Genomic DNA, 27,943 nt, shown 5'->3' on the forward strand with positions numbered 1-27,943 from the left:
CTGATGGGCTCCAGTTACTTTCTGTTAAAATGAACCATTTGTTTTTGGAATCTCCTCCTTAAAATTATGCTGAAAAATATATGTGGGTCATAAATGGCTTCGTTCTGAGAGGATGAATCAGACATTCTCCAAATTTGTTGCAATAATATTATTCTTGTAGAAGTGATGAATTTATGTTGATTCAGCTGCTGAGTGATTGAGAATCCATGCTTGGGCTGAATTAGTTTTCTATTGCTACTTTGCCAAAGTACCATTAATGTAGCGGCTTAAAACAATACAAATTTATTGTCTTACAATTCTGTAGATGAGAAGTTCAATACAGGTCTAAACCAGACTAAAATCAAGGTGTTGACAGGCTTACATTCCTTTCTGGTAGCTCTGGGGGAGAATGCATTTCTCTGTCTTTTCCTGCTTCTAGAAGCCACCCACATTCCTTTGGTTGTAGCCTCCTTTCTCCATATTCCAACTCAGCAACATTGCATCTCTCTGACCAATCTTTCATAGTCACCTCTCCCTCTGACCATAGCTGGGATAAGTTCTCCACTTTTTGGACCTATATGGTTAGATTAGGCCCATCCAGATAATCCAGGATAATCTTCCCCTCTCAAGGTCCTTAACTTAATCACATCTACAAAGTCCCTTTTGTCATGTAATGTAACTTAGATACAAGGTTCTGGAGATGAGGATATGGACATCTTTGGGGGAAGGGGTGGCATTATTCTGCCAACCACAAGCTAGCTGCTTGGAAGAGAGTTATCCAGTCTGGTGGTACTACCTGTGGCCAAACGAGGGAATGTGAAGATCTTTGTAACAGGAATTTAGGCCTCATGAGTTAGGTGTTTTTACTCCAGATAAGGTTAAATAGGAAGACTTCTAAAAATTATTGACAATAACATTGAATTGATAAAGATAAGAATATTTATTGCAATCCAATTCAAATTATGCATACAGAATGCCCCAACAAAAGAATCTCAAAACACAGTAGAACCAACCTTGAGTTCTATTTGGTAAGTAAATTTCCAATAATTTGAAAGTTGTGAAAATCCACAGTTTTCATGCTTAAGTGTAGGAAAGAAAAGGAAGTAAACTACTCTTTGATAAAGCATTGGTTAAATATTCCTTTTAGAACTGCCACTGATTGCAATTTTACAATGTCCATGCACTTGTAATTTGATAAAATGTACCATGAAAAATATCTAGTTGTGAAATGGTTCCCATGTAACTTCAGAAACATTTTGCTTCTATGTGCATATTTTTCTAAGCTTAAGTGTTGATTAAATTATTTTATTTAATTGTTAACATCTCGGCCACACTGAACAGTCAATAATGTGACAGTTTGTTCTTTGTATTCCTTCCTGTACAATGACACAGGGGCCTATCTGAACCCATAAAAATAATATGAAAATATAACTCAGTGTTTTACATTACAAAACACAGTTTGCACAGCTTATTTGGTATGTCTAGAATTTTGCCTCCAGTATTAAACCACAATATGTAAGAATCAGTGGGAACACGTGGTGGCGCTGCAGGTTTAAGATAAAGGAAAACAGAATTGCCTACGCAGCTCCAGTACCTAGCTAACACCACCGCCCAGAAGGGAAAGAAAACCTTTCAGCTAGAGCAAAAGCGGATGTTAGACCTCTTTTAAAATCTAATAAATGTCATAGTTTTGACGTTCTGGACTTCAGGACCGTGCTACCAGGATCTTGGCCATAATTGAAGCTCCTGTGAACCAAATTTGCAGGAAAGAGCAATGGAGATTGGATGGATGAGCAATCGGAGACAAAGGCAAGTCCTACTTTTCTTTGTTTTGCTGATCGTGTCTCTGTCGGGCGCCGAGTTGGGGCCCTATTCAGTGGTGGAAGAAATGGAGCGAGGCTCCTTTGTGGCAAATCTAGGAAAAGACTTGGGTTTGGGATTGACAGAGATGTCCATGCGCGGGGTCCGTATCATTTCTCAGGGGAACAAAAAGCACTTGCAGCTCAAGGTTCAGACTGGGGATTTGCTTATAAATGAGCAATTAGATAGAGAGGAGCTATGCGGCCCCACTGAGCCCTGCGTACTACATTTCCAAGTGTTAATGGAAAAACCCTTAGAGATATTTCAGGCTGAACTGAGGGTGAGAGATATAAATGACCATTCTCCGGTATTCACTGACAGAGAAATGACCGTAAAAATACTGGAAAACAGTCCTCTAGGAAATGTGTTCCCTTTGGAGAATGCTCTGGACTTGGACATAGGAAGCAATAATGTTCAGAATTACACAATTAGTCCCAACTCCTATTTCCGGGTTCTAACCCGAAAACTCAGGGACGGCAGGAAATACCCCGAGCTGGTGCTAGATAGAGAGCTGGACCGGGAGCAGGAGCCTGAACTCATATTAACCCTCAAAGCGCTGGATGGCGGCTCTCCGCCCAGGTCTGGGACAGCTCAGGTCCGCATCGAAGTGGTGGACACCAACGACAATGCCCCTGAGTTTGAGCAGCATCTCTACAAGGTGCAGATTCCCGAGAACAGCCCGATAGACTCCCTGCTTGTCACTGTCTCTGCCAGCGATTTAGATAGTGGAGTAAATGGAAAAATATCCTATACACTCTTTCAACCTTCTGAAGATATTAGCAAAACTTTGGAGGTAAATTCTATGACAGGAGAAATTCGACTGAGAAAACAAGTAGATTTCGAAAGAATTCTGTCCTATGAAGTGGACATCAAGGCCACAGATGGGGGAGGTCTTTCGGGGAAATGTACTCTTCTGGTGCAGGTGGTGGATGTGAATGATAATCCCCCAGAAGTGACCATGTCTGCCCTCACCAGCCCCATCCCAGAGAACTCGCCTGAGATTATAGTTGCTGTTTTTAGTGTGTCGGATTCTGACTCCGGGGAAAATGGAAAGACGGTTTGCTCCATTCAGGATGACCTTCCCTTTCTTCTGAAACCTTCAGTCAAGAATTTTTACACCCTGGTAACGGAGACAGCACTAGATAGAGAAGTGAGAGCCGAGTATAACATCACCATCACAGTCACTGACTTGGGTACCCCCAGGCTGAAAACTGAGCACAACATAACCGTGCTGGTCGCCGACGTCAATGACAACGCGCCGAACTTCACCCAAACCTCCTACACCCTGTTCGTCCGAGAAAACAACAGCCCCGCCCTGCACATCGGCAGCGTCAGCGCCACTGACAGAGACTCGGGCACCAACGCCCAAGTCACCTACTCGCTGCTGCCGCCCCAGGACGCGCACCTGCCCCTCGCCTCCTTGGTCTCCATCAACGCCGACAACGGGCATCTGTTCGCGCTCAGGGCCCTGGATTACGAGGCCCTGCAAGCGTTCGAGTTCCGCGTGGGCGCGGCCGACGCGGGCTCCCCGGCGCTGAGCAGCGAGGCGCTGGTGCGCGTGGTGGTCGTGGACGACAACGACAACTCGCCCTTCGTGCTGTACCCGCTGCAGAACGGCTCTGCGCCCTGCACAGAGCTGGTGCCCAGGGCGGCCGAGGCGGGCCACCTGGTGACCAAGGTGGTGGCGGTGGACGGCGACTCGGGCCAGAACGCCTGGCTGTCCTACCAGCTGCTCAAGGCCACGGAGCCCGGGCTGTTCGGCGTGTGGGCGCACAACGGCGAGGTGCGCACCGCCAGGCTGCTGAGCGACCGCGACGCGCCCAAGCACAGGCTCGTCGTGCTGGTCAAGGACAACGGCGAGCCGCCGCTCTCGGCCAGCGTCACGCTGCACGTGCTGCTGGTGGACGGCTTCTCCCAGCCCTACCTGCCGCTCCCGGAGGCGGCCCCGGACGAGGCCCAGGCCGACTCGCTCACCGTCTACTTGGTCATTGCCTTGGCCTCGGTCTCGTCGCTCTTCCTGTTCTCGGTGCTGCTGTTCATCGCGGTGCGGCTGTGCGGGAGGCGCAGGGCGGCCTCGGTGCCTGAGGGCCACTTTCTGGGCCACTTGGTGGACGTGAGCGGCACCGGGACCCTGTCCCAGAGCTACCAGTACGAGGTGTGTCTCATGGGAGATTCTGGGACCAGCGAGTTCAAGTTCCCGAAGCCGATTATCTCCAATTTCCCACCCCAGAGCATTCGTAGGGAAGGCGAAGAGACTATCTCATTTCGGAATAATTTGGATTTCTGATATGGAATGAAAATTAAAAGTGTCTGTGAATATAATCCTACTAAGGAATTCTTCCTGATCTTCCTGTAGAGAGCTTTCACATTATTTCATGTACTCTGAGTGTAAAAGAAGGACTTCTGCCCCAATAAGCCCTCCACAAAGCTTGGAATTTATTGTCATATTTTATCTTAAACAATTTTGCCTCATGTGTAGCCTATTACATAATAAAATCTTAGTTTGAGACGTTTTCAATTGTCAATTGTCTTCAATCTTTTTGGCTATTTTCATTTTCTGATTTATTAGAGTGCTATACTAGTACACCTAACCTAAATTTGGAAAGCACAGCTTGTAGAGTACCTCTTTTAAGATAATTTTTTAGCACCTATACTATATATCATATACTACTTTAACACTTTAAAACTCCCTAATAAACCCATAGGGAGAGGTACATTATAAAGTGTCAGTGAGTTCACCAAGGTCATCAAATAATAAGTGTGGCAAAATTGAGCATCTCCCTAGATCTGACTCTGGATCAGTGACCTTGTTACCAAGCCATACTGTTTCCTGTCATTAGCTAACACCTGGCAGCATCTTTAATATATTTAGAAATAACAATGTATGTATTGGTACATTGTATTTTTTATAAGCCAGTAGTCCAGCATTTCTGGATCAATTATTCAACTATTGTTATGAAAGTCTTTATCAATTTCCAAGTAAAAAAAACAAAGAAATAGGCAAAAGATCAACCTGTGCTTTTTTGTTATCTGAGCATATGACCTTCATTTCACAGGGAAAAAATAAATTATCTTGAATAGAAATTTTATGAATTTCAGTTGCTTTATTAGTTTATGTGTTTTCTTCACATTTCAGTAATTTCTCTCCAGTAATCCCTATCTACCTTTGTAATATTTTCCTGATTTAATTTGCAAGTTTATTTTCAAAAATTTCCTACTTAATATACTGTGATGTTGTAGCAGGAAAGCAAAAGGAAAGGAATAGTTTTAAATATGTAAAATTAAAGAGAAATGTAAATTATCATTAAGTTACCTAAAGATTATTGGGAGTTAAAGAGAAGCTTTATTTGTTATGATAGTCTGTAACTACTTTTTCTTTAAAAATATATCCAGATGTTTTTGGCAAAGCTGTGTTCTGAAAATATGAACTGGTGCTTCTAAGTCTAAAAATAGTAATACTATTAATGTACATCACTAATGGGATAGAGTTTAAGGACAAAAAATACTTCAAGCAGTAAAATCTTAATTTTTCATAATGGCATGATAAATTGATTTAGTTTCTCCAACAAATCAATGGCATGGAAAAAGGGAAGGAGGGAAGTTTACATATGAGAGAACATAGCAACCAAATGCAATGTGTGGACTTTGTTTGAATCTTGATTCACAAAACGGAACTATGAAATATTGGGGGAAATTTTGAATATACAGGGGTATTAAATAATATTAAGATATTGTTCATTTTCTTAGTTATGATAATTGAGTCAAATTGTTTTAAAATCACTAACAGAGATGCATAATGGAGTGTTTATGGGTGAAAATTGAGGTTGCCTGGGATGTGGAAATGTTAGGGGGACAGAATAAACAATAATGGTGAAATATTGATAATTGTTGAAGCTAGTTATACGTCACGGGGCTTCATCATATTCTTTCTTTGTGGGATTTGAAATTATTAAAAATAAAAAGTATTTTAAAAGTTGATGGTGTAAGAAGTGGAAGTTACAAAAGAGACATCCTTGTGAGATACAGAATAACCACTGCTGTCACAGATTATACCTTTATTTAGATAAACTTTCCAGTCTTTCTTGTTCAGCCACCTTCATCATTTGTTATGATCACTTCTATTTGAGATCATCCTGCTCATCTACTCTGCTACCATGTGAGTTTCAGGATGTCTTTCTAGCCATGGCAATGGATTTAGGTAGATTCAGCTACCTGATGGCATTAGGTTGCATGCCTGGTTTGTTTCTTGGGACTTACCTAATGGCACACCAAAGGGAGAATTAAGGGCTTAATGGAGAACTTGGTTTTCCTGTGTTGGTGCTATTATTATCATAGGCTACTCACAGGCTTCTTTCATTATATTATTCTCAAGAAAATAGAAGTAACAAAGATGCCCTGTACCACAAACCAATGCAATGCAATTGTGTAACTGGATTTTCTGGCCAAAGGAACTGGTAGGCCCATCTGTAAATGTTTATGCTTGACAGATTCTTTTTCAATAATTTGAAGGTTGAATATAGCCATACTTTTAAATTTAGAGATAGGAATTGGCAGTGTCCTATTCTAGAGTAATGAGTCATTGATTCTTTAGAGAGCCAAGATTTAATTCTGAAAAGACATTATTTTTATTAATATAATATATATATAATTTATTTATAAGGTTAACCTCTCTCTGCCTCAGTTTCTTCATTTGTAAGGCTGGAGGGGCCGGGTCAGAATCACAACAGCCCTATGTGGCAGGTAGTATTATTATCCACCTTACACATCAGGAAACTGAGGCAGAGAGAGGTTAAATAATTTTTCCAAAGTCTACAGCTACTAAGTATTCCCATGGTTCATGGTAATAAAAACATATAATTCTAAAAGTTTTCTGTTGCTCTGATAATATATATTCTTTCTTTCCAGCCAGGCTATCTTCTTTTTGCCCCAAACTCAATTAGCATTTTTGGAAGACCCTCTACTAATTTCCTTTCTCTTGTGTAGCCTCCAGACTATTGTCTGTACAGCAAGAGTCTAGCGATATTAGAGATAGTATTGTAACCTTACATAGCCGGTGGTACAAAGGCAGTCAGGAAGAGTGCATCCTTTTCAACCTAGAAAATGTAAGATCATGTGAGGACGCGTGGTGGCGCTGCAGGATAAGAAGGTATAAACCGGAACCGCAGCTGCGGCTCCATTAACAAGCTAAATTTACCAGCAGAGCCTGGAAGCCCGCTGGAAGATTGGGCGCCACAAAAGAGGAATGGATCCTCTGAAAAAAAGGCTACTGACGTGAATATTTTTGCGATATCTTGTGGAATAACCGCAGTCTCAGATACTGTGGTTTTTACTGTTCTGGGGAACCATTCTCGCAAGAGGCTGTGCTAAGCAAGAACTATGGAGGCCAGCAGGAAGCTCATTTGCAGAAAAAGGCAAGTCCTTTTTTTATTTCTTCTCCTGGGCTTATCTCTGGCCGGCAAGAAACCCGGGCGCTACTCAGTGGTGGAGGAAACTGAGGGCAGCTCTTTTATAACCAATTTAGCAAAGGACTTGGGTCTGGGGCAGGGGGAACTCTCTAGGCGGGGGGTTAGAGTCGTTTCCAAAGGGAACAAACTGCGTTTGCAGCTCGATCAGGAGACCGGGGATTTGTTGTTAAAAGATAAATTGGACCGGGAGGAACTGTGCGGTCACATGGAGCCCTGTGTGCTACGTTTCCAGGTGTTGCTAGAAAATCCCTTAGAGTTTTTTCAAGCTGAGCTACAAGTAATAGACATAAATGACCACGCACCGATGTTCGTGGAGGGTGAGATGTTAATAAAAATATCAGAGAGCAGTCCTCCTGGGACTACATTTCCTCTGAAGAATGCTCAAGACGTGGACGTAGGCCGAAATAATATTGAGAATTATATAATCAGTCCCAACTCCTATTTTCGGGTCCTCACCCGCAAACGCAGCGACGGCAGGAAATATCCTGAGCTGATGTTGGACAAACGGCTAGACCGCGAGGAGGAACCTGCGCTCAGGTTAATCCTCATCGCACAGGATGGCGGCTCTCCACCCCGGTCTGGCACAGCCCAAGTCTATATCGAAGTCGTAGACACCAATGACAACGCCCCTGAATTTGAGCAGTCTCTCTATAGGGTGCAGGTCGCCGAGGACATTCCCGTAGGCTTCCTGATTGTCACCGTCTCGGCTACGGACATAGATACAGGAGTCAATGGAGAGATTTCGTATTCACTTTTACAGGCTTCCGAGGAGATTAGCGACACCTTTGAGGTAAATCCCATGACAGGAGAAATTCGACTGAAAAAAGAGCTTGATTTTGAAACATTTCAGTCTTATGAAGTCCATGTCGAGGCCAGAGATACTGGAAGCTTCACTGGAAAATGCACTGTTCTGGCTCAAGTCACGGATGTGAACGACAATGCCCCAGAAGTCACCATGTCTGCATTTACCAGTCCCATCCCTGAGAACTCGCCTGAGACTGTGGTTGCAGTTTTCAGTGTTTCAGATCTTGATTCTGAGGAAAGTGGCAAGATAAGCTGTTCCATTCAGGACAATCTACCCTTCCTCCTGAAATCTGTCGAAAACTTCTACATGCTGCTAACAAACAGACCTCTGGACAGAGAAAGCAGATCTAACTACAACATCACCATCACTGTCACTGACTTGGGTACGCCCAGGCTGAAAACTGAACACAACATAACCGTGCTGGTCGCCGATGTCAATGACAACGCGCCCATCTTCACCCAAACCTCCTACACCCTGTTCGTCCGCGAAAACAACAGCCCCGCCCTGCACATCGGCAGCGTCAGCGCCACTGACAGAGACTCGGGCACCAACGCCCAAGTCACCTACTCGCTGCTGCCGCCCCAGGACGCGCACCTCCCCCTCGCCTCCTTGGTCTCCATCAACGCCTGACAACGGGCACCTGTTCGCGCTCAGGGCCCTGGATTACGAGGCCCTGCAAGCGTTCGAGTTCCGCGTGGGCGCGGCCGACGCGGGCTCCCCGGCGCTGAGCAGCGAGGCGCTGGTGCGCGTGGTGGTCGTGGACGACAACGACAACTCGCCCTTCGTGCTGTACCCGCTGCAGAACGGCTCTGCGCCCTGCACAGAGCTGGTGCCCAGGGCGGCCGAGGCGGGCTACCTGGTGACCAAGGTGGTGGCGGTGGACGGCGACTCGGGCCAGAACGCCTGGCTGTCCTACCAGCTGCTCAAGGCCACGGAGCCCGGGCTGTTCGGCGTGTGGGCGCACAACGGCGAGGTGCGCACCGCCAGGCTGCTGAGCGACCGCGACGCGCCCAAGCACAGGCTCGTCGTGCTGGTCAAGGACAACGGCGAGCCGCCGCTCTCGGCCAGCGTCACGCTGCACGTGCTGCTGGTGGACGGCTTCTCCCAGCCCTACCTGCCGCTCCCGGAGGCGGCCCCGGACGAGGCCCAGGCCGACTCGCTCACCGTCTACTTGGTCATTGCCTTGGCCTCGGTCTCGTCGCTCTTCCTGTTCTCGGTGCTGCTGTTCATCGCGGTGCGGCTGTGCGGGAGGCGCAGGGCGGCCTCGCTGCCTGAGGGCCACTTTCCGGGCCGCTTGTTGGACGTGAGCGGCACCGGGACCCTGTCCCAGAGCTACCAGTACGAGGTGTGTATGACTGGAGGCTTACCCCCCAGGGAATTCAAGTTCCAGAAGCCAATTTTACCCAAGTTACAGGGCCAGTGCTTTGAGCCAGAAATAGAGGAAAATCCCAACTTTAGGAATGACTTTGATTTCAGTATTCAGTGACCACAGTTGTTTTCAAATTCCATATTTAATTTTTTGTGATAAATTCAGGTGTTAGTTTTTCTATAAACCTATTATAGATTTTAAAGTCCACCAAACTTGCTTGGAAATTTCTTAAGTTATTCCTAGGTTTAAAAAACGGTATCTTAGCTTTTCTTCACACCTATAACAAGATGAATGGCTCTAAATCTAGCATCTCAGAACAAAGATGAAGTCAATTTTTCCATAAACTCTTGTTTTGGAATAGCTTAGGAATATGTTAGGGAAAAACAATGGAATGTTTATTCTGTTAACTCATTTTTAATTGTGTTTCCATTCTCTTGTTAGTAAACCATTAGGTACATACATAGCAATAATACACTACAGTTATCCTGCAGTATGCCTATTCAGATAGGGAAAAGAAGTTGTGCAGTAAGAATATCTCACCCTTGCTTTAGGTTGCCCTCAAGGCACTAAACTTCTTTGAATTTGTTTTCTCTTAAAATGTTATGCTAATTGTGTACTTTCATTATTATGTGTGTTGGTTGCTTTTGATTTAGTTTCATTGGTGTTAGATGGGGGGGAGGGCGACTACATTGTGTTTATCCAATGAGATGTAGTAGTATGTAACAAATGGGTTTTTCTCATTTGAGAAACATTGATCATAATTTATCTGTGACAAAAACTCTAGTAGCCACCCCAATACATTCGTCTTTTCTTCTTTGGTAAAAGATTTCAAATTGTACTCAAATTGTGTTTAATCAAAGAATACATCTTGCCCATCTCCTTGGCAGCTAGCACTAGTTATGGTCAATGAGACCTATATACAAATGTTGCAGGGAAAGTCCAAGAAGGGTGCTTAAAGGGAGTTGATTCATCTAGGAAGTGGTCCCCTTTTCCCTAGCTGTTTCTTGCTGCCTGAAATGTGGGTGTGGTGGCTGGTGTGCAAACAACCATATTGGAACACAAAACAACTTTAATGATTGAAACAATAGACTGAGACAGTGTAGAATAAACATAAAAGGAGCAAGGGTCCCTGATGACCTTGGAGTCATCCCTCAATTGCGTATTTCTGAGTTTCTTTAAAGGAATGTCTATATCATTTAAGCCACCTTCATTTTTGTTTTTGTCCTACTTCCAGTGGAAACTAATCCTAATTTTTTAACAGTAAGATTTTTAGTAAGATATTATATAAATACATATAGATCTTAAGTGCACAGTTTGATTTAACTGATCTTTTTAAAGCCCTTATTTCTTAATTTCTAACTCAGTTAAAAGTAGTCTACAGAGTGCTTTATATGCATTTTCTTTTTAATCCTCCACAAAACTCTAAGGGTGTTAGCATTATTATTATTCCCTTTGTACCTATGCGGAAACTGAAGAATAGAAAAGTTAAGTAACTAGTTCACATTTCTGATATGAGGAAAATTTGAAATTGAATTTAAATCTGAGCCTAATGCCCCAGTTCTTAACCAATAAGTGACACTGGCAGGCATTAACTGGTAGCACTGTCTTCCTGAGGAAGTAAAAGTCATCTAAAATTCCTATTTCATGAACTCTACTCCCATGTTAAAATATAACTTCTAGCCTATAGTTCATATGTTTCTATACCTATTGCCACACTGCTGGACCAAAAAAACTCAAAGTCCCTATAGAAGTAGTGACCTAAGAAAGGTAGATCAGCACCACAATTGATCTCCATCATGAGGGAATCAGCCCAATTATCTTTCTGTACCTTCTCAACATGTCATATTCATTACTGCAGAAATGAGTCTCCTGAATAGAGAGTAGTTTGTATTTCTCGAAATTTTTTGTTCTTTCTTTAGCTTTTTTCTTTGGAATTTGCTCTATTATATACATTTTTATAAGCTCCTTATTCAAATTAAAAACACTATATTCATTTTAGCATATCTTTTGCTTGAAAGTATTCACTATTCAAGTATTAATTCTAAATGAAATGACTGATTTCAGAAAAGTATAGGTAATGTTGTGGAGAAATTTTTATCACTTAATAACTTAGAGATTCTGGAAATTTAGTAGGGAAAAACCTGATGGGCTCCAGTTACTTTCTGTTAAAATGAACCATTTGTTTTTGGAATCTCCTCCTTAAAATTATGCTGAAAAATATATGTGGGTCATAAATGGCTTCGTTCTGAGAGGATGAATCAGACATTCTCCAAATTTGTTGCAATAATATTATTCTTGTAGAAGTGATGAATTTATGTTGATTCAGCTGCTGAGTGATTGAGAATCCATGCTTGGGCTGAATTAGTTTTCTATTGCTACTTTGCCAAAGTACCATTAATGTAGCGGCTTAAAACAATACAAATTTATTGTCTTACAATTCTGTAGATGAGAAGTTCAATACAGGTCTAAACCAGACTAAAATCAAGGTGTTGACAGGCTTACATTCCTTTCTGGTAGCTCTGGGGGAGAATGCATTTCTCTGTCTTTTCCTGCTTCTAGAAGCCACCCACATTCCTTTGGTTGTAGCCTCCTTTCTCCATATTCCAACTCAGCAACATTGCATCTCTCTGACCAATCTTTCATAGTCACCTCTCCCTCTGACCATAGCTGGGATAAGTTCTCCACTTTTTGGACCTATATGGTTAGATTAGGCCCATCCAGATAATCCAGGATAATCTTCCCCTCTCAAGGTCCTTAACTTAATCACATCTACAAAGTCCCTTTTGTCATGTAATGTAACTTAGATACAAGGTTCTGGAGATGAGGATATGGACATCTTTGGGGGAAGGGGTGGCATTATTCTGCCAACCACAAGCTAGCTGCTTGGAAGAGAGTTATCCAGTCTGGTGGTACTACCTGTGGCCAAACGAGGGAATGTGAAGATCTTTGTAACAGGAATTTAGGCCTCATGAGTTAGGTGTTTTTACTCCAGATAAGGTTAAATAGGAAGACTTCTAAAAATTATTGACAATAACATTGAATTGATAAAGATAAGAATATTTATTGCAATCCAATTCAAATTATGCATACAGAATGCCCCAACAAAAGAATCTCAAAACACAGTAGAACCAACCTTGAGTTCTATTTGGTAAGTAAATTTCCAATAATTTGAAAGTTGTGAAAATCCACAGTTTTCATGCTTAAGTGTAGGAAAGAAAAGGAAGTAAACTACTCTTTGATAAAGCATTGGTTAAATATTCCTTTTAGAACTGCCACTGATTGCAATTTTACAATGTCCATGCACTTGTAATTTGATAAAATGTACCATGAAAAATATCTAGTTGTGAAATGGTTCCCATGTAACTTCAGAAACATTTTGCTTCTATGTGCATATTTTTCTAAGCTTAAGTGTTGATTAAATTATTTTATTTAATTGTTAACATCTCGGCCACACTGAACAGTCAATAATGTGACAGTTTGTTCTTTGTATTCCTTCCTGTACAATGACATAGGGGCCTATCTGAACCCATAAAAATAATATGAAAATATAACTCAGTGTTTTACATTACAAAACACAGTTTGCACAGCTTATTTGGTATGTCTAGAATTTTGCCTCCAGTATTAAACCACAATATGTAAGAATCAGTGGGAACACGTGGTGGCGCTGCAGGTTTAAGATAAAGGAAAACAGAATTGCCTACGCAGCTCCAGTACCTAGCTAACACCACCGCCCAGAAGGGAAAGAAAACCTTTCAGCTAGAGCAAAAGCGGATGTTAGACCTCTTTTAAAATCTAATAAATGTCATAGTTTTGACGTTCTGGACTTCAGGACCGTGCTACCAGGATCTTGGCCATAATTGAAGCTCCTGTGAACCAAATTTGCAGGAAAGAGCAATGGAGATTGGATGGATGAGCAATCGGAGACAAAGGCAAGTCCTACTTTTCTTTGTTTTGCTGATCGTGTCTCTGTCGGGCGCCGAGTTGGGGCCCTATTCAGTGGTGGAAGAAATGGAGCGAGGCTCCTTTGTGGCAAATCTAGGAAAAGACTTGGGTTTGGGATTGACAGAGATGTCCATGCGCGGGGTCCGTATCATTTCTCAGGGGAACAAAAAGCACTTGCAGCTCAAGGTTCAGACTGGGGATTTGCTTATAAATGAGCAATTAGATAGAGAGGAGCTATGCGGCCCCACTGAGCCCTGCGTACTACATTTCCAAGTGTTAATGGAAAAACCCTTAGAGATATTTCAGGCTGAACTGAGGGTGAGAGATATAAATGACCATTCTCCGGTATTCACTGACAGAGAAATGACCGTAAAAATACTGGAAAACAGTCCTCTAGGAAATGTGTTCCCTTTGGAGAATGCTCTGGACTTGGACATAGGAAGCAATAATGTTCAGAATTACACAATTAGTCCCAACTCCTATTTCCGGGTTCTAACCCGAAAACTCAGGGACGGCAGGAAATACCCCGAGCTGGTGCTAGATAGAGAGCTGGACCGGGAGCAGGAGCCTGAACTCATATTAACCCTCAAAGCGCTGGATGGCGGCTCTCCGCCCAGGTCTGGGACAGCTCAGGTCCGCATCGAAGTGGTGGACACCAACGACAATGCCCCTGAGTTTGAGCAGCATCTCTACAAGGTGCAGATTCCCGAGAACAGCCCGATAGACTCCCTGCTTGTCACTGTCTCTGCCAGCGATTTAGATAGTGGAGTAAATGGAAAAATATCCTATACACTCTTTCAACCTTCTGAAGATATTAGCAAAACTTTGGAGGTAAATTCTATGACAGGAGAAATTCGACTGAGAAAACAAGTAGATTTCGAAAGAATTCTGTCCTATGAAGTGGACATCAAGGCCACAGATGGGGGAGGTCTTTCGGGGAAATGTACTCTTCTGGTGCAGGTGGTGGATGTGAATGATAATCCCCCAGAAGTGACCATGTCTGCCCTCACCAGCCCCATCCCAGAGAACTCGCCTGAGATTATAGTTGCTGTTTTTAGTGTGTCGGATTCTGACTCCGGGGAAAATGGAAAGACGGTTTGCTCCATTCAGGATGACCTTCCCTTTCTTCTGAAACCTTCAGTCAAGAATTTTTACACCCTGGTAACGGAGACAGCACTAGATAGAGAAGTGAGAGCCGAGTATAACATCACCATCACAGTCACTGACTTGGGTACCCCCAGGCTGAAAACTGAGCACAACATAACCGTGCTGGTCGCCGACGTCAATGACAACGCGCCGAACTTCACCCAAACCTCCTACACCCTGTTCGTCCGAGAAAACAACAGCCCCGCCCTGCACATCGGCAGCGTCAGCGCCACTGACAGAGACTCGGGCACCAACGCCCAAGTCACCTACTCGCTGCTGCCGCCCCAGGACGCGCACCTGCCCCTCGCCTCCTTGGTCTCCATCAACGCCGACAACGGGCATCTGTTCGCGCTCAGGGCCCTGGATTACGAGGCCCTGCAAGCGTTCGAGTTCCGCGTGGGCGCGGCCGACGCGGGCTCCCCGGCGCTGAGCAGCGAGGCGCTGGTGCGCGTGGTGGTCGTGGACGACAACGACAACTCGCCCTTCGTGCTGTACCCGCTGCAGAACGGCTCTGCGCCCTGCACAGAGCTGGTGCCCAGGGCGGCCGAGGCGGGCCACCTGGTGACCAAGGTGGTGGCGGTGGACGGCGACTCGGGCCAGAACGCCTGGCTGTCCTACCAGCTGCTCAAGGCCACGGAGCCCGGGCTGTTCGGCGTGTGGGCGCACAACGGCGAGGTGCGCACCGCCAGGCTGCTGAGCGACCGCGACGCGCCCAAGCACAGGCTCGTCGTGCTGGTCAAGGACAACGGCGAGCCGCCGCTCTCGGCCAGCGTCACGCTGCACGTGCTGCTGGTGGACGGCTTCTCCCAGCCCTACCTGCCGCTCCCGGAGGCGGCCCCGGACGAGGCCCAGGCCGACTCGCTCACCGTCTACTTGGTCATTGCCTTGGCCTCGGTCTCGTCGCTCTTCCTGTTCTCGGTGCTGCTGTTCATCGCGGTGCGGCTGTGCGGGAGGCGCAGGGCGGCCTCGGTGCCTGAGGGCCACTTTCTGGGCCACTTGGTGGACGTGAGCGGCACCGGGACCCTGTCCCAGAGCTACCAGTACGAGGTGTGTCTCATGGGAGATTCTGGGACCAGCGAGTTCAAGTTCCCGAAGCCGATTATCTCCAATTTCCCACCCCAGAGCATTCGTAGGGAAGGCGAAGAGACTATCTCATTTCGGAATAATTTGGATTTCTGATATGGAATGAAAATTAAAAGTGTCTGTGAATATAATCCTACTAAGGAATTCTTCCTGATCTTCCTGTAGAGAGCTTTCACATTATTTCATGTACTCTGAGTGTAAAAGAAGGACTTCTGCCCCAATAAGCCCTCCACAAAGCTTGGAATTTATTGTCATATTTTATCTTAAACAATTTTGCCTCATGTGTAGCCTATTACATAATAAAATCTTAGTTTGAGACGTTTTCAATTGTCAATTGTCTTCAATCTTTTTGGCTATTTTCATTTTCTGATTTATTAGAGTGCTATACTAGTACACCTAACCTAAATTTGGAAAGCACAGCTTGTAGAGTACCTCTTTTAAGATAATTTTTTAGCACCTATACTATATATCATATACTACTTTAACACTTTAAAACTCCCTAATAAACCCATAGGGAGAGGTACATTATAAAGTGTCAGTGAGTTCACCAAGGTCATCAAATAATAAGTGTGGCAAAATTGAGCATCTCCCTAGATCTGACTCTGGATCAGTGACCTTGTTACCAAGCCATACTGTTTCCTGTCATTAGCTAACACCTGGCAGCATCTTTAATATATTTAGAAATAACAATGTATGTATTGGTACATTGTATTTTTTATAAGCCAGTAGTCCAGCATTTCTGGATCAATTATTCAACTATTGTTATGAAAGTCTTTATCAATTTCCAAGTAAAAAAAACAAAGAAATAGGCAAAAGATCAACCTGTGCTTTTTTGTTATCTGAGCATATGACCTTCATTTCACAGGGAAAAAATAAATTATCTTGAATAGAAATTTTATGAATTTCAGTTGCTTTATTAGTTTATGTGTTTTCTTCACATTTCAGTAATTTCTCTCCAGTAATCCCTATCTACCTTTGTAATATTTTCCTGATTTAATTTGCAAGTTTATTTTCAAAAATTTCCTACTTAATATACTGTGATGTTGTAGCAGGAAAGCAAAAGGAAAGGAATAGTTTTAAATATGTAAAATTAAAGAGAAATGTAAATTATCATTAAGTTACCTAAAGATTATTGGGAGTTAAAGAGAAGCTTTATTTGTTATGATAGTCTGTAACTACTTTTTCTTTAAAAATATATCCAGATGTTTTTGGCAAAGCTGTGTTCTGAAAATATGAACTGGTGCTTCTAAGTCTAAAAATAGTAATACTATTAATGTACATCACTAATGGGATAGAGTTTAAGGACAAAAAATACTTCAAGCAGTAAAATCTTAATTTTTCATAATGGCATGATAAATTGATTTAGTTTCTCCAACAAATCAATGGCATGGAAAAAGGGAAGGAGGGAAGTTTACATATGAGAGAACATAGCAACCAAATGCAATGTGTGGACTTTGTTTGAATCTTGATTCACAAAACGGAACTATGAAATATTGGGGGAAATTTTGAATATACAGGGGTATTAAATAATATTAAGATATTGTTCATTTTCTTAGTTATGATAATTGAGTCAAATTGTTTTAAAATCACTAACAGAGATGCATAATGGAGTGTTTATGGGTGAAAATTGAGGTTGCCTGGGATGTGGAAATGTTAGGGGGACAGAATAAACAATAATGGTGAAATATTGATAATTGTTGAAGCTAGTTATACGTCACGGGGCTTCATCATATTCTTTCTTTGTGGGATTTGAAATTATTAAAAATAAAAAGTATTTTAAAAGTTGATGGTGTAAGAAGTGGAAGTTACAAAAGAGACATCCTTGTGAGATACAGAATAACCACTGCTGTCACAGATTATACCTTTATTTAGATAAACTTTCCAGTCTTTCTTGTTCAGCCACCTTCATCATTTGTTATGATCACTTCTATTTGAGATCATCCTGCTCATCTACTCTGCTACCATGTGAGTTTCAGGATGTCTTTCTAGCCATGGCAATGGATTTAGGTAGATTCAGCTACCTGATGGCATTAGGTTGCATGCCTGGTTTGTTTCTTGGGACTTACCTAATGGCACACCAAAGGGAGAATTAAGGGCTTAATGGAGAACTTGGTTTTCCTGTGTTGGTGCTATTATTATCATAGGCTACTCACAGGCTTCTTTCATTATATTATTCTCAAGAAAATAGAAGTAACAAAGATGCCCTGTACCACAAACCAATGCAATGCAATTGTGTAACTGGATTTTCTGGCCAAAGGAACTGGTAGGCCCATCTGTAAATGTTTATGCTTGACAGATTCTTTTTCAATAATTTGAAGGTTGAATATAGCCATACTTTTAAATTTAGAGATAGGAATTGGCAGTGTCCTATTCTAGAGTAATGAGTCATTGATTCTTTAGAGAGCCAAGATTTAATTCTGAAAAGACATTATTTTTATTAATATAATATATATATAATTTATTTATAAGGTTAACCTCTCTCTGCCTCAGTTTCTTCATTTGTAAGGCTGGAGGGGCCGGGTCAGAATCACAACAGCCCTATGTGGCAGGTAGTATTATTATCCACCTTACACATCAGGAAACTGAGGCAGAGAGAGGTTAAATAATTTTTCCAAAGTCTACAGCTACTAAGTATTCCCATGGTTCATGGTAATAAAAACATATAATTCTAAAAGTTTTCTGTTGCTCTGATAATATATATTCTTTCTTTCCAGCCAGGCTATCTTCTTTTTGCCCCAAACTCAATTAGCATTTTTGGAAGACCCTCTACTAATTTCCTTTCTCTTGTGTAGCCTCCAGACTATTGTCTGTACAGCAAGAGTCTAGCGATATTAGAGATAGTATTGTAACCTTACATAGCCGGTGGTACAAAGGCAGTCAGGAAGAGTGCATCCTTTTCAACCTAGAAAATGTAAGATCATGTGAGGACGCGTGGTGGCGCTGCAGGATAAGAAGGTATAAACCGGAACCGCAGCTGCGGCTCCATTAACAAGCTAAATTTACCAGCAGAGCCTGGAAGCCCGCTGGAAGATTGGGCGCCACAAAAGAGGAATGGATCCTCTGAAAAAAAGGCTACTGACGTGAATATTTTTGCGATATCTTGTGGAATAACCGCAGTCTCAGATACTGTGGTTTTTACTGTTCTGGGGAACCATTCTCGCAAGAGGCTGTGCTAAGCAAGAACTATGGAGGCCAGCAGGAAGCTCATTTGCAGAAAAAGGCAAGTCCTTTTTTTATTTCTTCTCCTGGGCTTATCTCTGGCCGGCAAGAAACCCGGGCGCTACTCAGTGGTGGAGGAAACTGAGGGCAGCTCTTTTATAACCAATTTAGCAAAGGACTTGGGTCTGGGGCAGGGGGAACTCTCTAGGCGGGGGGTTAGAGTCGTTTCCAAAGGGAACAAACTGCGTTTGCAGCTCGATCAGGAGACCGGGGATTTGTTGTTAAAAGATAAATTGGACCGGGAGGAACTGTGCGGTCACATGGAGCCCTGTGTGCTACGTTTCCAGGTGTTGCTAGAAAATCCCTTAGAGTTTTTTCAAGCTGAGCTACAAGTAATAGACATAAATGACCACGCACCGATGTTCGTGGAGGGTGAGATGTTAATAAAAATATCAGAGAGCAGTCCTCCTGGGACTACATTTCCTCTGAAGAATGCTCAAGACGTGGACGTAGGCCGAAATAATATTGAGAATTATATAATCAGTCCCAACTCCTATTTTCGGGTCCTCACCCGCAAACGCAGCGACGGCAGGAAATATCCTGAGCTGATGTTGGACAAACGGCTAGACCGCGAGGAGGAACCTGCGCTCAGGTTAATCCTCATCGCACAGGATGGCGGCTCTCCACCCCGGTCTGGCACAGCCCAAGTCTATATCGAAGTCGTAGACACCAATGACAACGCCCCTGAATTTGAGCAGTCTCTCTATAGGGTGCAGGTCGCCGAGGACATTCCCGTAGGCTTCCTGATTGTCACCGTCTCGGCTACGGACATAGATACAGGAGTCAATGGAGAGATTTCGTATTCACTTTTACAGGCTTCCGAGGAGATTAGCGACACCTTTGAGGTAAATCCCATGACAGGAGAAATTCGACTGAAAAAAGAGCTTGATTTTGAAACATTTCAGTCTTATGAAGTCCATGTCGAGGCCAGAGATACTGGAAGCTTCACTGGAAAATGCACTGTTCTGGCTCAAGTCACGGATGTGAACGACAATGCCCCAGAAGTCACCATGTCTGCATTTACCAGTCCCATCCCTGAGAACTCGCCTGAGACTGTGGTTGCAGTTTTCAGTGTTTCAGATCTTGATTCTGAGGAAAGTGGCAAGATAAGCTGTTCCATTCAGGACAATCTACCCTTCCTCCTGAAATCTGTCGAAAACTTCTACATGCTGCTAACAAACAGACCTCTGGACAGAGAAAGCAGATCTAACTACAACATCACCATCACTGTCACTGACTTGGGTACGCCCAGGCTGAAAACTGAACACAACATAACCGTGCTGGTCGCCGATGTCAATGACAACGCGCCCATCTTCACCCAAACCTCCTACACCCTGTTCGCGAAAACAACAGCCCCGCCCTGCACATCGGCAGCGTCAGCGCCACTGACAGAGACTCGGGCACCAACGCCCAAGTCACCTACTCGCTGCTGCCGCCCCAGGACGCGCACCTCCCCCTCGCCTCCTTGGTCTCCATCAACGCTGACAACGGGCACCTGTTCGCGCTCAGGGCCCTGGATTACGAGGCCCTGCAAGCGTTCGAGTTCCGCGTGGGCGCGGCCGACGCGGGCTCCCCGGCGCTGAGCAGCGAGGCGCTGGTGCGCGTGGTGGTCGTGGACGACAACGACAACTCGCCCTTCGTGCTGTACCCGCTGCAGAACGGCTCTGCGCCCTGCACAGAGCTGGTGCCCAGGGCGGCCGAGGCGGGCTACCTGGTGACCAAGGTGGTGGCGGTGGACGGCGACTCGGGCCAGAACGCCTGGCTGTCCTACCAGCTGCTCAAGGCCACGGAGCCCGGGCTGTTCGGCGTGTGGGCGCACAACGGCGAGGTGCGCACCGCCAGGCTGCTGAGCGACCGCGACGCGCCCAAGCACAGGCTCGTCGTGCTGGTCAAGGACAACGGCGAGCCGCCGCTCTCGGCCAGCGTCACGCTGCACGTGCTGCTGGTGGACGGCTTCTCCCAGCCCTACCTGCCGCTCCCGGAGGCGGCCCCGGACGAGGCCCAGGCCGACTCGCTCACCGTCTACTTGGTCATTGCCTTGGCCTCGGTCTCGTCGCTCTTCCTGTTCTCGGTGCTGCTGTTCATCGCGGTGCGGCTGTGCGGGAGGCGCAGGGCGGCCTCGCTGCCTGAGGGCCACTTTCCGGGCCGCTTGTTGGACGTGAGCGGCACCGGGGACCCTGTCCCAGAGCTACCAGTACGAGGTGTGTATGACTGGAGGCTTACCCCCCAGGGAATTCAAGTTCCAGAAGCCAATTTTACCCAAGTTACAGGGCCAGTGCTTTGAGCCAGAAATAGAGGAAAATCCCAACTTTAGGAATGACTTTGATTTCAGTATTCAGTGACCACAGTTGTTTTCAAATTCCATATTTAATTTTTTGTGATAAATTCAGGTGTTAGTTTTTCTATAAACCTATTATAGATTTTAAAGTCCACCAAACTTGCTTGGAAATTTCTTAAGTTATTCCTAGGTTTAAAAAACGGTATCTTAGCTTTTCTTCACACCTATAACAAGATGAATGGCTCTAAATCTAGCATCTCAGAACAAAGATGAAGTCAATTTTTCCATAAACTCTTGTTTTGGAATAGCTTAGGAATATGTTAGGGAAAAACAATGGAATGTTTATTCTGTTAACTCATTTTTAATTGTGTTTCCATTCTCTTGTTAGTAAACCATTAGGTACATACATAGCAATAATACACTACAGTTATCCTGCAGTATGCCTATTCAGATAGGGAAAAGAAGTTGTGCAGTAAGAATATCTCACCCTTGCTTTAGGTTGCCCTCAAGGCACTAAACTTCTTTGAATTTGTTTTCTCTTAAAATGTTATGCTAATTGTGTACTTTCATTATTATGTGTGTTGGTTGCTTTTGATTTAGTTTCATTGGTGTTAGATGGGGGGGAGGGCGACTACATTGTGTTTATCCAATGAGATGTAGTAGTATGTAACAAATGGGTTTTTCTCATTTGAGAAACATTGATCATAATTTATCTGTGACAAAAACTCTAGTAGCCACCCCAATACATTCGTCTTTTCTTCTTTGGTAAAAGATTTCAAATTGTACTCAAATTGTGTTTAATCAAAGAATACATCTTGCCCATCTCCTTGGCAGCTAGCACTAGTTATGGTCAATGAGACCTATATACAAATGTTGCAGGGAAAGTCCAAGAAGGGTGCTTAAAGGGAGTTGATTCATCTAGGAAGTGGTCCCCTTTTCCCTAGCTGTTTCTTGCTGCCTGAAATGTGGGTGTGGTGGCTGGTGTGCAAACAACCATATTGGAACACAAAACAACTTTAATGATTGAAACAATAGACTGAGACAGTGTAGAATAAACATAAAAGGAGCAAGGGTCCCTGATGACCTTGGAGTCATCCCTCAATTGCGTATTTCTGAGTTTCTTTAAAGGAATGTCTATATCATTTAAGCCACCTTCATTTTGTTTTTGTCCTACTTCCAGTGGAAACTAATCCTAATTTTTTAACAGTAAGATTTTTAGTAAGATATTATATAAATACATATAGATCTTAAGTGCACAGTTTGATTTAACTGATCTTTTTAAAGCCCTTATTTCTTAATTTCTAACTCAGTTAAAAGTAGTCTACAGAGTGCTTTATATGCATTTTCTTTTTAATCCTCCACAAAACTCTAAGGGTGTTAGCATTATTATTATTCCCTTTGTACCTATGCGGAAACTGAAGAATAGAAAAGTTAAGTAACTAGTTCACATTTCTGATATGAGGAAAATTTGAAATTGAATTTAAATCTGAGCCTAATGCCCCAGTTCTTAACCAATAAGTGACACTGGCAGGCATTAACTGGTAGCACTGTCTTCCTGAGGAAGTAAAAGTCATCTAAAATTCCTATTTCATGAACTCTACTCCCATGTTAAAATATAACTTCTAGCCTATAGTTCATATGTTTCTATACCTATTGCCACACTGCTGGACCAAAAAAACTCAAAGTCCCTATAGAAGTAGTGACCTAAGAAAGGTAGATCAGCACCACAATTGATCTCCATCATGAGGGAATCAGCCCAATTATCTTTCTGTACCTTCTCAACATGTCATATTCATTACTGCAGAAATGAGTCTCCTGAATAGAGAGTAGTTTGTATTTCTCGAAATTTTTTGTTCTTTCTTTAGCTTTTTTCTTTGGAATTTGCTCTATTATATACATTTTTATAAGCTCCTTATTCAAATTAAAAACACTATATTCATTTTAGCATATCTTTTGCTTGAAAGTATTCACTATTCAAGTATTAATTCTAAATGAAATGACTGATTTCAGAAAAGTATAGGTAATGTTGTGGAGAAATTTTTATCACTTAATAACTTAGAGATTCTGGAAATTTAGTAGGGAAAAACCTGATGGGCTCCAGTTACTTTCTGTTAAAATGAACCATTTGTTTTTGGAATCTCCTCCTTAAAATTATGCTGAAAAATATATGTGGGTCATAAATGGCTTCGTTCTGAGAGGATGAATCAGACATTCTCCAAATTTGTTGCAATAATATTATTCTTGTAGAAGTGATGAATTTATGTTGATTCAGCTGCTGAGTGATTGAGAATCCATGCTTGGGCTGAATTAGTTTTCTATTGCTACTTTGCCAAAGTACCATTAATGTAGCGGCTTAAAACAATACAAATTTATTGTCTTACAATTCTGTAGATGAGAAGTTCAATACAGGTCTAAACCAGACTAAAATCAAGGTGTTGACAGGCTTACATTCCTTTCTGGTAGCTCTGGGGGAGAATGCATTTCTCTGTCTTTTCCTGCTTCTAGAAGCCACCCACATTCCTTTGGTTGTAGCCTCCTTTCTCCATATTCCAACTCAGCAACATTGCATCTCTCTGACCAATCTTTCATAGTCACCTCTCCCTCTGACCATAGCTGGGATAAGTTCTCCACTTTTTGGACCTATATGGTTAGATTAGGCCCATCCAGATAATCCAGGATAATCTTCCCCTCTCAAGGTCCTTAACTTAATCACATCTACAAAGTCCCTTTTGTCATGTAATGTAACTTAGATACAAGGTTCTGGAGATGAGGATATGGACATCTTTGGGGGAAGGGGTGGCATTATTCTGCCAACCACAAGCTAGCTGCTTGGAAGAGAGTTATCCAGTCTGGTGGTACTACCTGTGGCCAAACGAGGGAATGTGAAGATCTTTGTAACAGGAATTTAGGCCTCATGAGTTAGGTGTTTTTACTCCAGATAAGGTTAAATAGGAAGACTTCTAAAAATTATTGACAATAACATTGAATTGATAAAGATAAGAATATTTATTGCAATCCAATTCAAATTATGCATACAGAATGCCCCAACAAAAGAATCTCAAAACACAGTAGAACCAACCTTGAGTTCTATTTGGTAAGTAAATTTCCAATAATTTGAAAGTTGTGAAAATCCACAGTTTTCATGCTTAAGTGTAGGAAAGAAAAGGAAGTAAACTACTCTTTGATAAAGCATTGGTTAAATATTCCTTTTAGAACTGCCACTGATTGCAATTTTACAATGTCCATGCACTTGTAATTTGATAAAATGTACCATGAAAAATATCTAGTTGTGAAATGGTTCCCATGTAACTTCAGAAACATTTTGCTTCTATGTGCATATTTTTCTAAGCTTAAGTGTTGATTAAATTATTTTATTTAATTGTTAACATCTCGGCCACACTGAACAGTCAATAATGTGACAGTTTGTTCTTTGTATTCCTTCCTGTACAATGACACAGGGGCCTATCTGAACCCATAAAAATAATATGAAAATATAACTCAGTGTTTTACATTACAAAACACAGTTTGCACAGCTTATTTGGTATGTCTAGAATTTTGCCTCCAGTATTAAACCACAATATGTAAGAATCAGTGGGAACACGTGGTGGCGCTGCAGGTTTAAGATAAAGGAAAACAGAATTGCCTACGCAGCTCCAGTACCTAGCTAACACCACCGCCCAGAAGGGAAAGAAAACCTTTCAGCTAGAGCAAAAGCGGATGTTAGACCTCTTTTAAAATCTAATAAATGTCATAGTTTTGACGTTCTGGACTTCAGGACCGTGCTACCAGGATCTTGGCCATAATTGAAGCTCCTGTGAACCAAATTTGCAGGAAAGAGCAATGGAGATTGGATGGATGAGCAATCGGAGACAAAGGCAAGTCCTACTTTTCTTTGTTTTGCTGATCGTGTCTCTGTCGGGCGCCGAGTTGGGGCCCTATTCAGTGGTGGAAGAAATGGAGCGAGGCTCCTTTGTGGCAAATCTAGGAAAAGACTTGGGTTTGGGATTGACAGAGATGTCCATGCGCGGGGTCCGTATCATTTCTCAGGGGAACAAAAAGCACTTGCAGCTCAAGGTTCAGACTGGGGATTTGCTTATAAATGAGCAATTAGATAGAGAGGAGCTATGCGGCCCCACTGAGCCCTGCGTACTACATTTCCAAGTGTTAATGGAAAAACCCTTAGAGATATTTCAGGCTGAACTGAGGGTGAGAGATATAAATGACCATTCTCCGGTATTCACTGACAGAGAAATGACCGTAAAAATACTGGAAAACAGTCCTCTAGGAAATGTGTTCCCTTTGGAGAATGCTCTGGACTTGGACATAGGAAGCAATAATGTTCAGAATTACACAATTAGTCCCAACTCCTATTTCCGGGTTCTAACCCGAAAACTCAGGGACGGCAGGAAATACCCCGAGCTGGTGCTAGATAGAGAGCTGGACCGGGAGCAGGAGCCTGAACTCATATTAACCCTCAAAGCGCTGGATGGCGGCTCTCCGCCCAGGTCTGGGACAGCTCAGGTCCGCATCGAAGTGGTGGACACCAACGACAATGCCCCTGAGTTTGAGCAGCATCTCTACAAGGTGCAGATTCCCGAGAACAGCCCGATAGACTCCCTGCTTGTCACTGTCTCTGCCAGCGATTTAGATAGTGGAGTAAATGGAAAAATATCCTATACACTCTTTCAACCTTCTGAAGATATTAGCAAAACTTTGGAGGTAAATTCTATGACAGGAGAAATTCGACTGAGAAAACAAGTAGATTTCGAAAGAATTCTGTCCTATGAAGTGGACATCAAGGCCACAGATGGGGGAGGTCTTTCGGGGAAATGTACTCTTCTGGTGCAGGTGGTGGATGTGAATGATAATCCCCCAGAAGTGACCATGTCTGCCCTCACCAGCCCCATCCCAGAGAACTCGCCTGAGATTATAGTTGCTGTTTTTAGTGTGTCGGATTCTGACTCCGGGGAAAATGGAAAGACGGTTTGCTCCATTCAGGATGACCTTCCCTTTCTTCTGAAACCTTCAGTCAAGAATTTTTACACCCTGGTAACGGAGACAGCACTAGATAGAGAAGTGAGAGCCGAGTATAACATCACCATCACAGTCACTGACTTGGGTACCCCCAGGCTGAAAACTGAGCACAACATAACCGTGCTGGTCGCCGACGTCAATGACAACGCGCCGAACTTCACCCAAACCTCCTACACCCTGTTCGTCCGAGAAAACAACAGCCCCGCCCTGCACATCGGCAGCGTCAGCGCCACTGACAGAGACTCGGGCACCAACGCCCAAGTCACCTACTCGCTGCTGCCGCCCCAGGACGCGCACCTGCCCCTCGCCTCCTTGGTCTCCATCAACGCCGACAACGGGCATCTGTTCGCGCTCAGGGCCCTGGATTACGAGGCCCTGCAAGCGTTCGAGTTCCGCGTGGGCGCGGCCGACGCGGGCTCCCCGGCGCTGAGCAGCGAGGCGCTGGTGCGCGTGGTGGTCGTGGACGACAACGACAACTCGCCCTTCGTGCTGTACCCGCTGCAGAACGGCTCTGCGCCCTGCACAGAGCTGGTGCCCAGGGCGGCCGAGGCGGGCCACCTGGTGACCAAGGTGGTGGCGGTGGACGGCGACTCGGGCCAGAACGCCTGGCTGTCCTACCAGCTGCTCAAGGCCACGGAGCCCGGGCTGTTCGGCGTGTGGGCGCACAACGGCGAGGTGCGCACCGCCAGGCTGCTGAGCGACCGCGACGCGCCCAAGCACAGGCTCGTCGTGCTGGTCAAGGACAACGGCGAGCCGCCGCTCTCGGCCAGCGTCACGCTGCACGTGCTGCTGGTGGACGGCTTCTCCCAGCCCTACCTGCCGCTCCCGGAGGCGGCCCCGGACGAGGCCCAGGCCGACTCGCTCACCGTCTACTTGGTCATTGCCTTGGCCTCGGTCTCGTCGCTCTTCCTGTTCTCGGTGCTGCTGTTCATCGCGGTGCGGCTGTGCAGGAGGCGCAGGGCGGCCTCGGTGCCTGAGGGCCACTTTCCGGGCCACTTGGTGGACGTGAGCAGCACCGGGACCCTGTCCCAGAGCTACCAGTACGAGGTGTGTCTGATGGGAGGCTCAGACACCAGCGATTTCAAGTTCTTGAAGCCAATTGTCCCCACCTTAGCTCCCTAGGGTCCTGGGAGGAAATTTGAAGAAAACTCCACCTTCCTAAATAGCTTTGCATTTAATTGATAGGAATCCATCTAATAAAGACATTTCCTTTTCTAGAATTTTCTTGTTAATTAACTAAATTGTTTATGCCCACCACAGCCATAAAATACTATTTAATTTCTTCCATTTGATTGATCCTTAATTCCCAATTTTATGTCTAACTTCGCCTTTCCTTTCCCTCACATTTCAGTCCAAGAGTTTTTTTTTTTCCCAGTAGAATCCCAGTGAGTGAAATAGGATTTATTTTCAAAGTTTATATCATTTTTAAAAACTTTCTTTCACTGTATAAATGTATATGATGTTCATTTGTCTACGTTATTGTTTGTTCTCTGTTTCCTAGAACTTCTTCAACTCTTACAATAAATCGGCTGTGTGTGGTATTTATAGTTTTTACTTGATATTTCTTCTATTCTCCTTTCAAAATTATTATCATTGGTTTGTCAACTTCAGTTTTCATCATAACACTTTTTGAATGATGCTCTTTTTTAAAAAAAGTGTTCTATATTCCCATTTTCACACTTGAATTCTGAAATATAATGTTTCATTATAAATTATATGATAGTTGAATCCCCAATTAGCCTTGTCTGAAAATAAGAAAAACC

At 43.8% G+C, this 27,943-nt stretch overlaps 4 protein-coding genes and 1 pseudogene across 4 annotated transcripts; all 5 read left to right on the forward strand.

The window, feature by feature from the left end:
• Positions 1 to 1,426: 1,426 nt before the first annotated feature.
• LOC119508064 (protocadherin beta-16-like) lies at positions 1,427 to 4,352 on the forward strand. The gene has a single exon (XM_037801509.1). The coding sequence runs from the start codon at positions 1,754 to 1,756 to the stop codon at positions 4,124 to 4,126; it is 2,373 nt and encodes a 790-aa protein (XP_037657437.1). The 5' UTR covers positions 1,427 to 1,753; the 3' UTR covers positions 4,127 to 4,352.
• A 2,239-nt stretch (positions 4,353 to 6,591) lies between these two features.
• On the forward strand, positions 6,592 to 10,771 carry LOC119507909 (protocadherin beta-13-like). The gene is given in 2 exon segments (XM_037801211.1): positions 6,592 to 8,736; positions 8,738 to 10,771. Coding segments are annotated over 2 exon segments (2,379 nt in total). The 5' UTR covers positions 6,592 to 7,215; the 3' UTR covers positions 9,596 to 10,771.
• Positions 10,772 to 13,044: 2,273 nt separating this feature from the next.
• Positions 13,045 to 15,971, forward strand: LOC119507911 (protocadherin beta-16-like). Its single transcript, XM_037801212.1, has one exon. It carries the CDS (start codon positions 13,373 to 13,375, stop codon positions 15,743 to 15,745), a length of 2,373 nt encoding a protein of 790 aa, XP_037657140.1. The 5' UTR covers positions 13,045 to 13,372; the 3' UTR covers positions 15,746 to 15,971.
• A 2,239-nt stretch (positions 15,972 to 18,210) lies between these two features.
• On the forward strand, positions 18,211 to 22,277 carry LOC119507910 (annotated as a pseudogene).
• Positions 22,278 to 22,370: 93 nt separating this feature from the next.
• On the forward strand, positions 22,371 to 27,584 carry LOC119508298 (protocadherin beta-16). Its single transcript, XM_037801928.1, has one exon. It carries the CDS (start codon positions 24,987 to 24,989, stop codon positions 27,300 to 27,302), a length of 2,316 nt encoding a protein of 771 aa, XP_037657856.1. The 5' UTR covers positions 22,371 to 24,986; the 3' UTR covers positions 27,303 to 27,584.
• Positions 27,585 to 27,943: the final 359 nt, after the last annotated feature.

This window comes from Choloepus didactylus, chromosome 13 (genome assembly GCF_015220235.1).
Source record: "Choloepus didactylus isolate mChoDid1 chromosome 13, mChoDid1.pri, whole genome shotgun sequence".
NCBI lineage: Eukaryota > Metazoa > Chordata > Mammalia > Pilosa > Megalonychidae > Choloepus > Choloepus didactylus.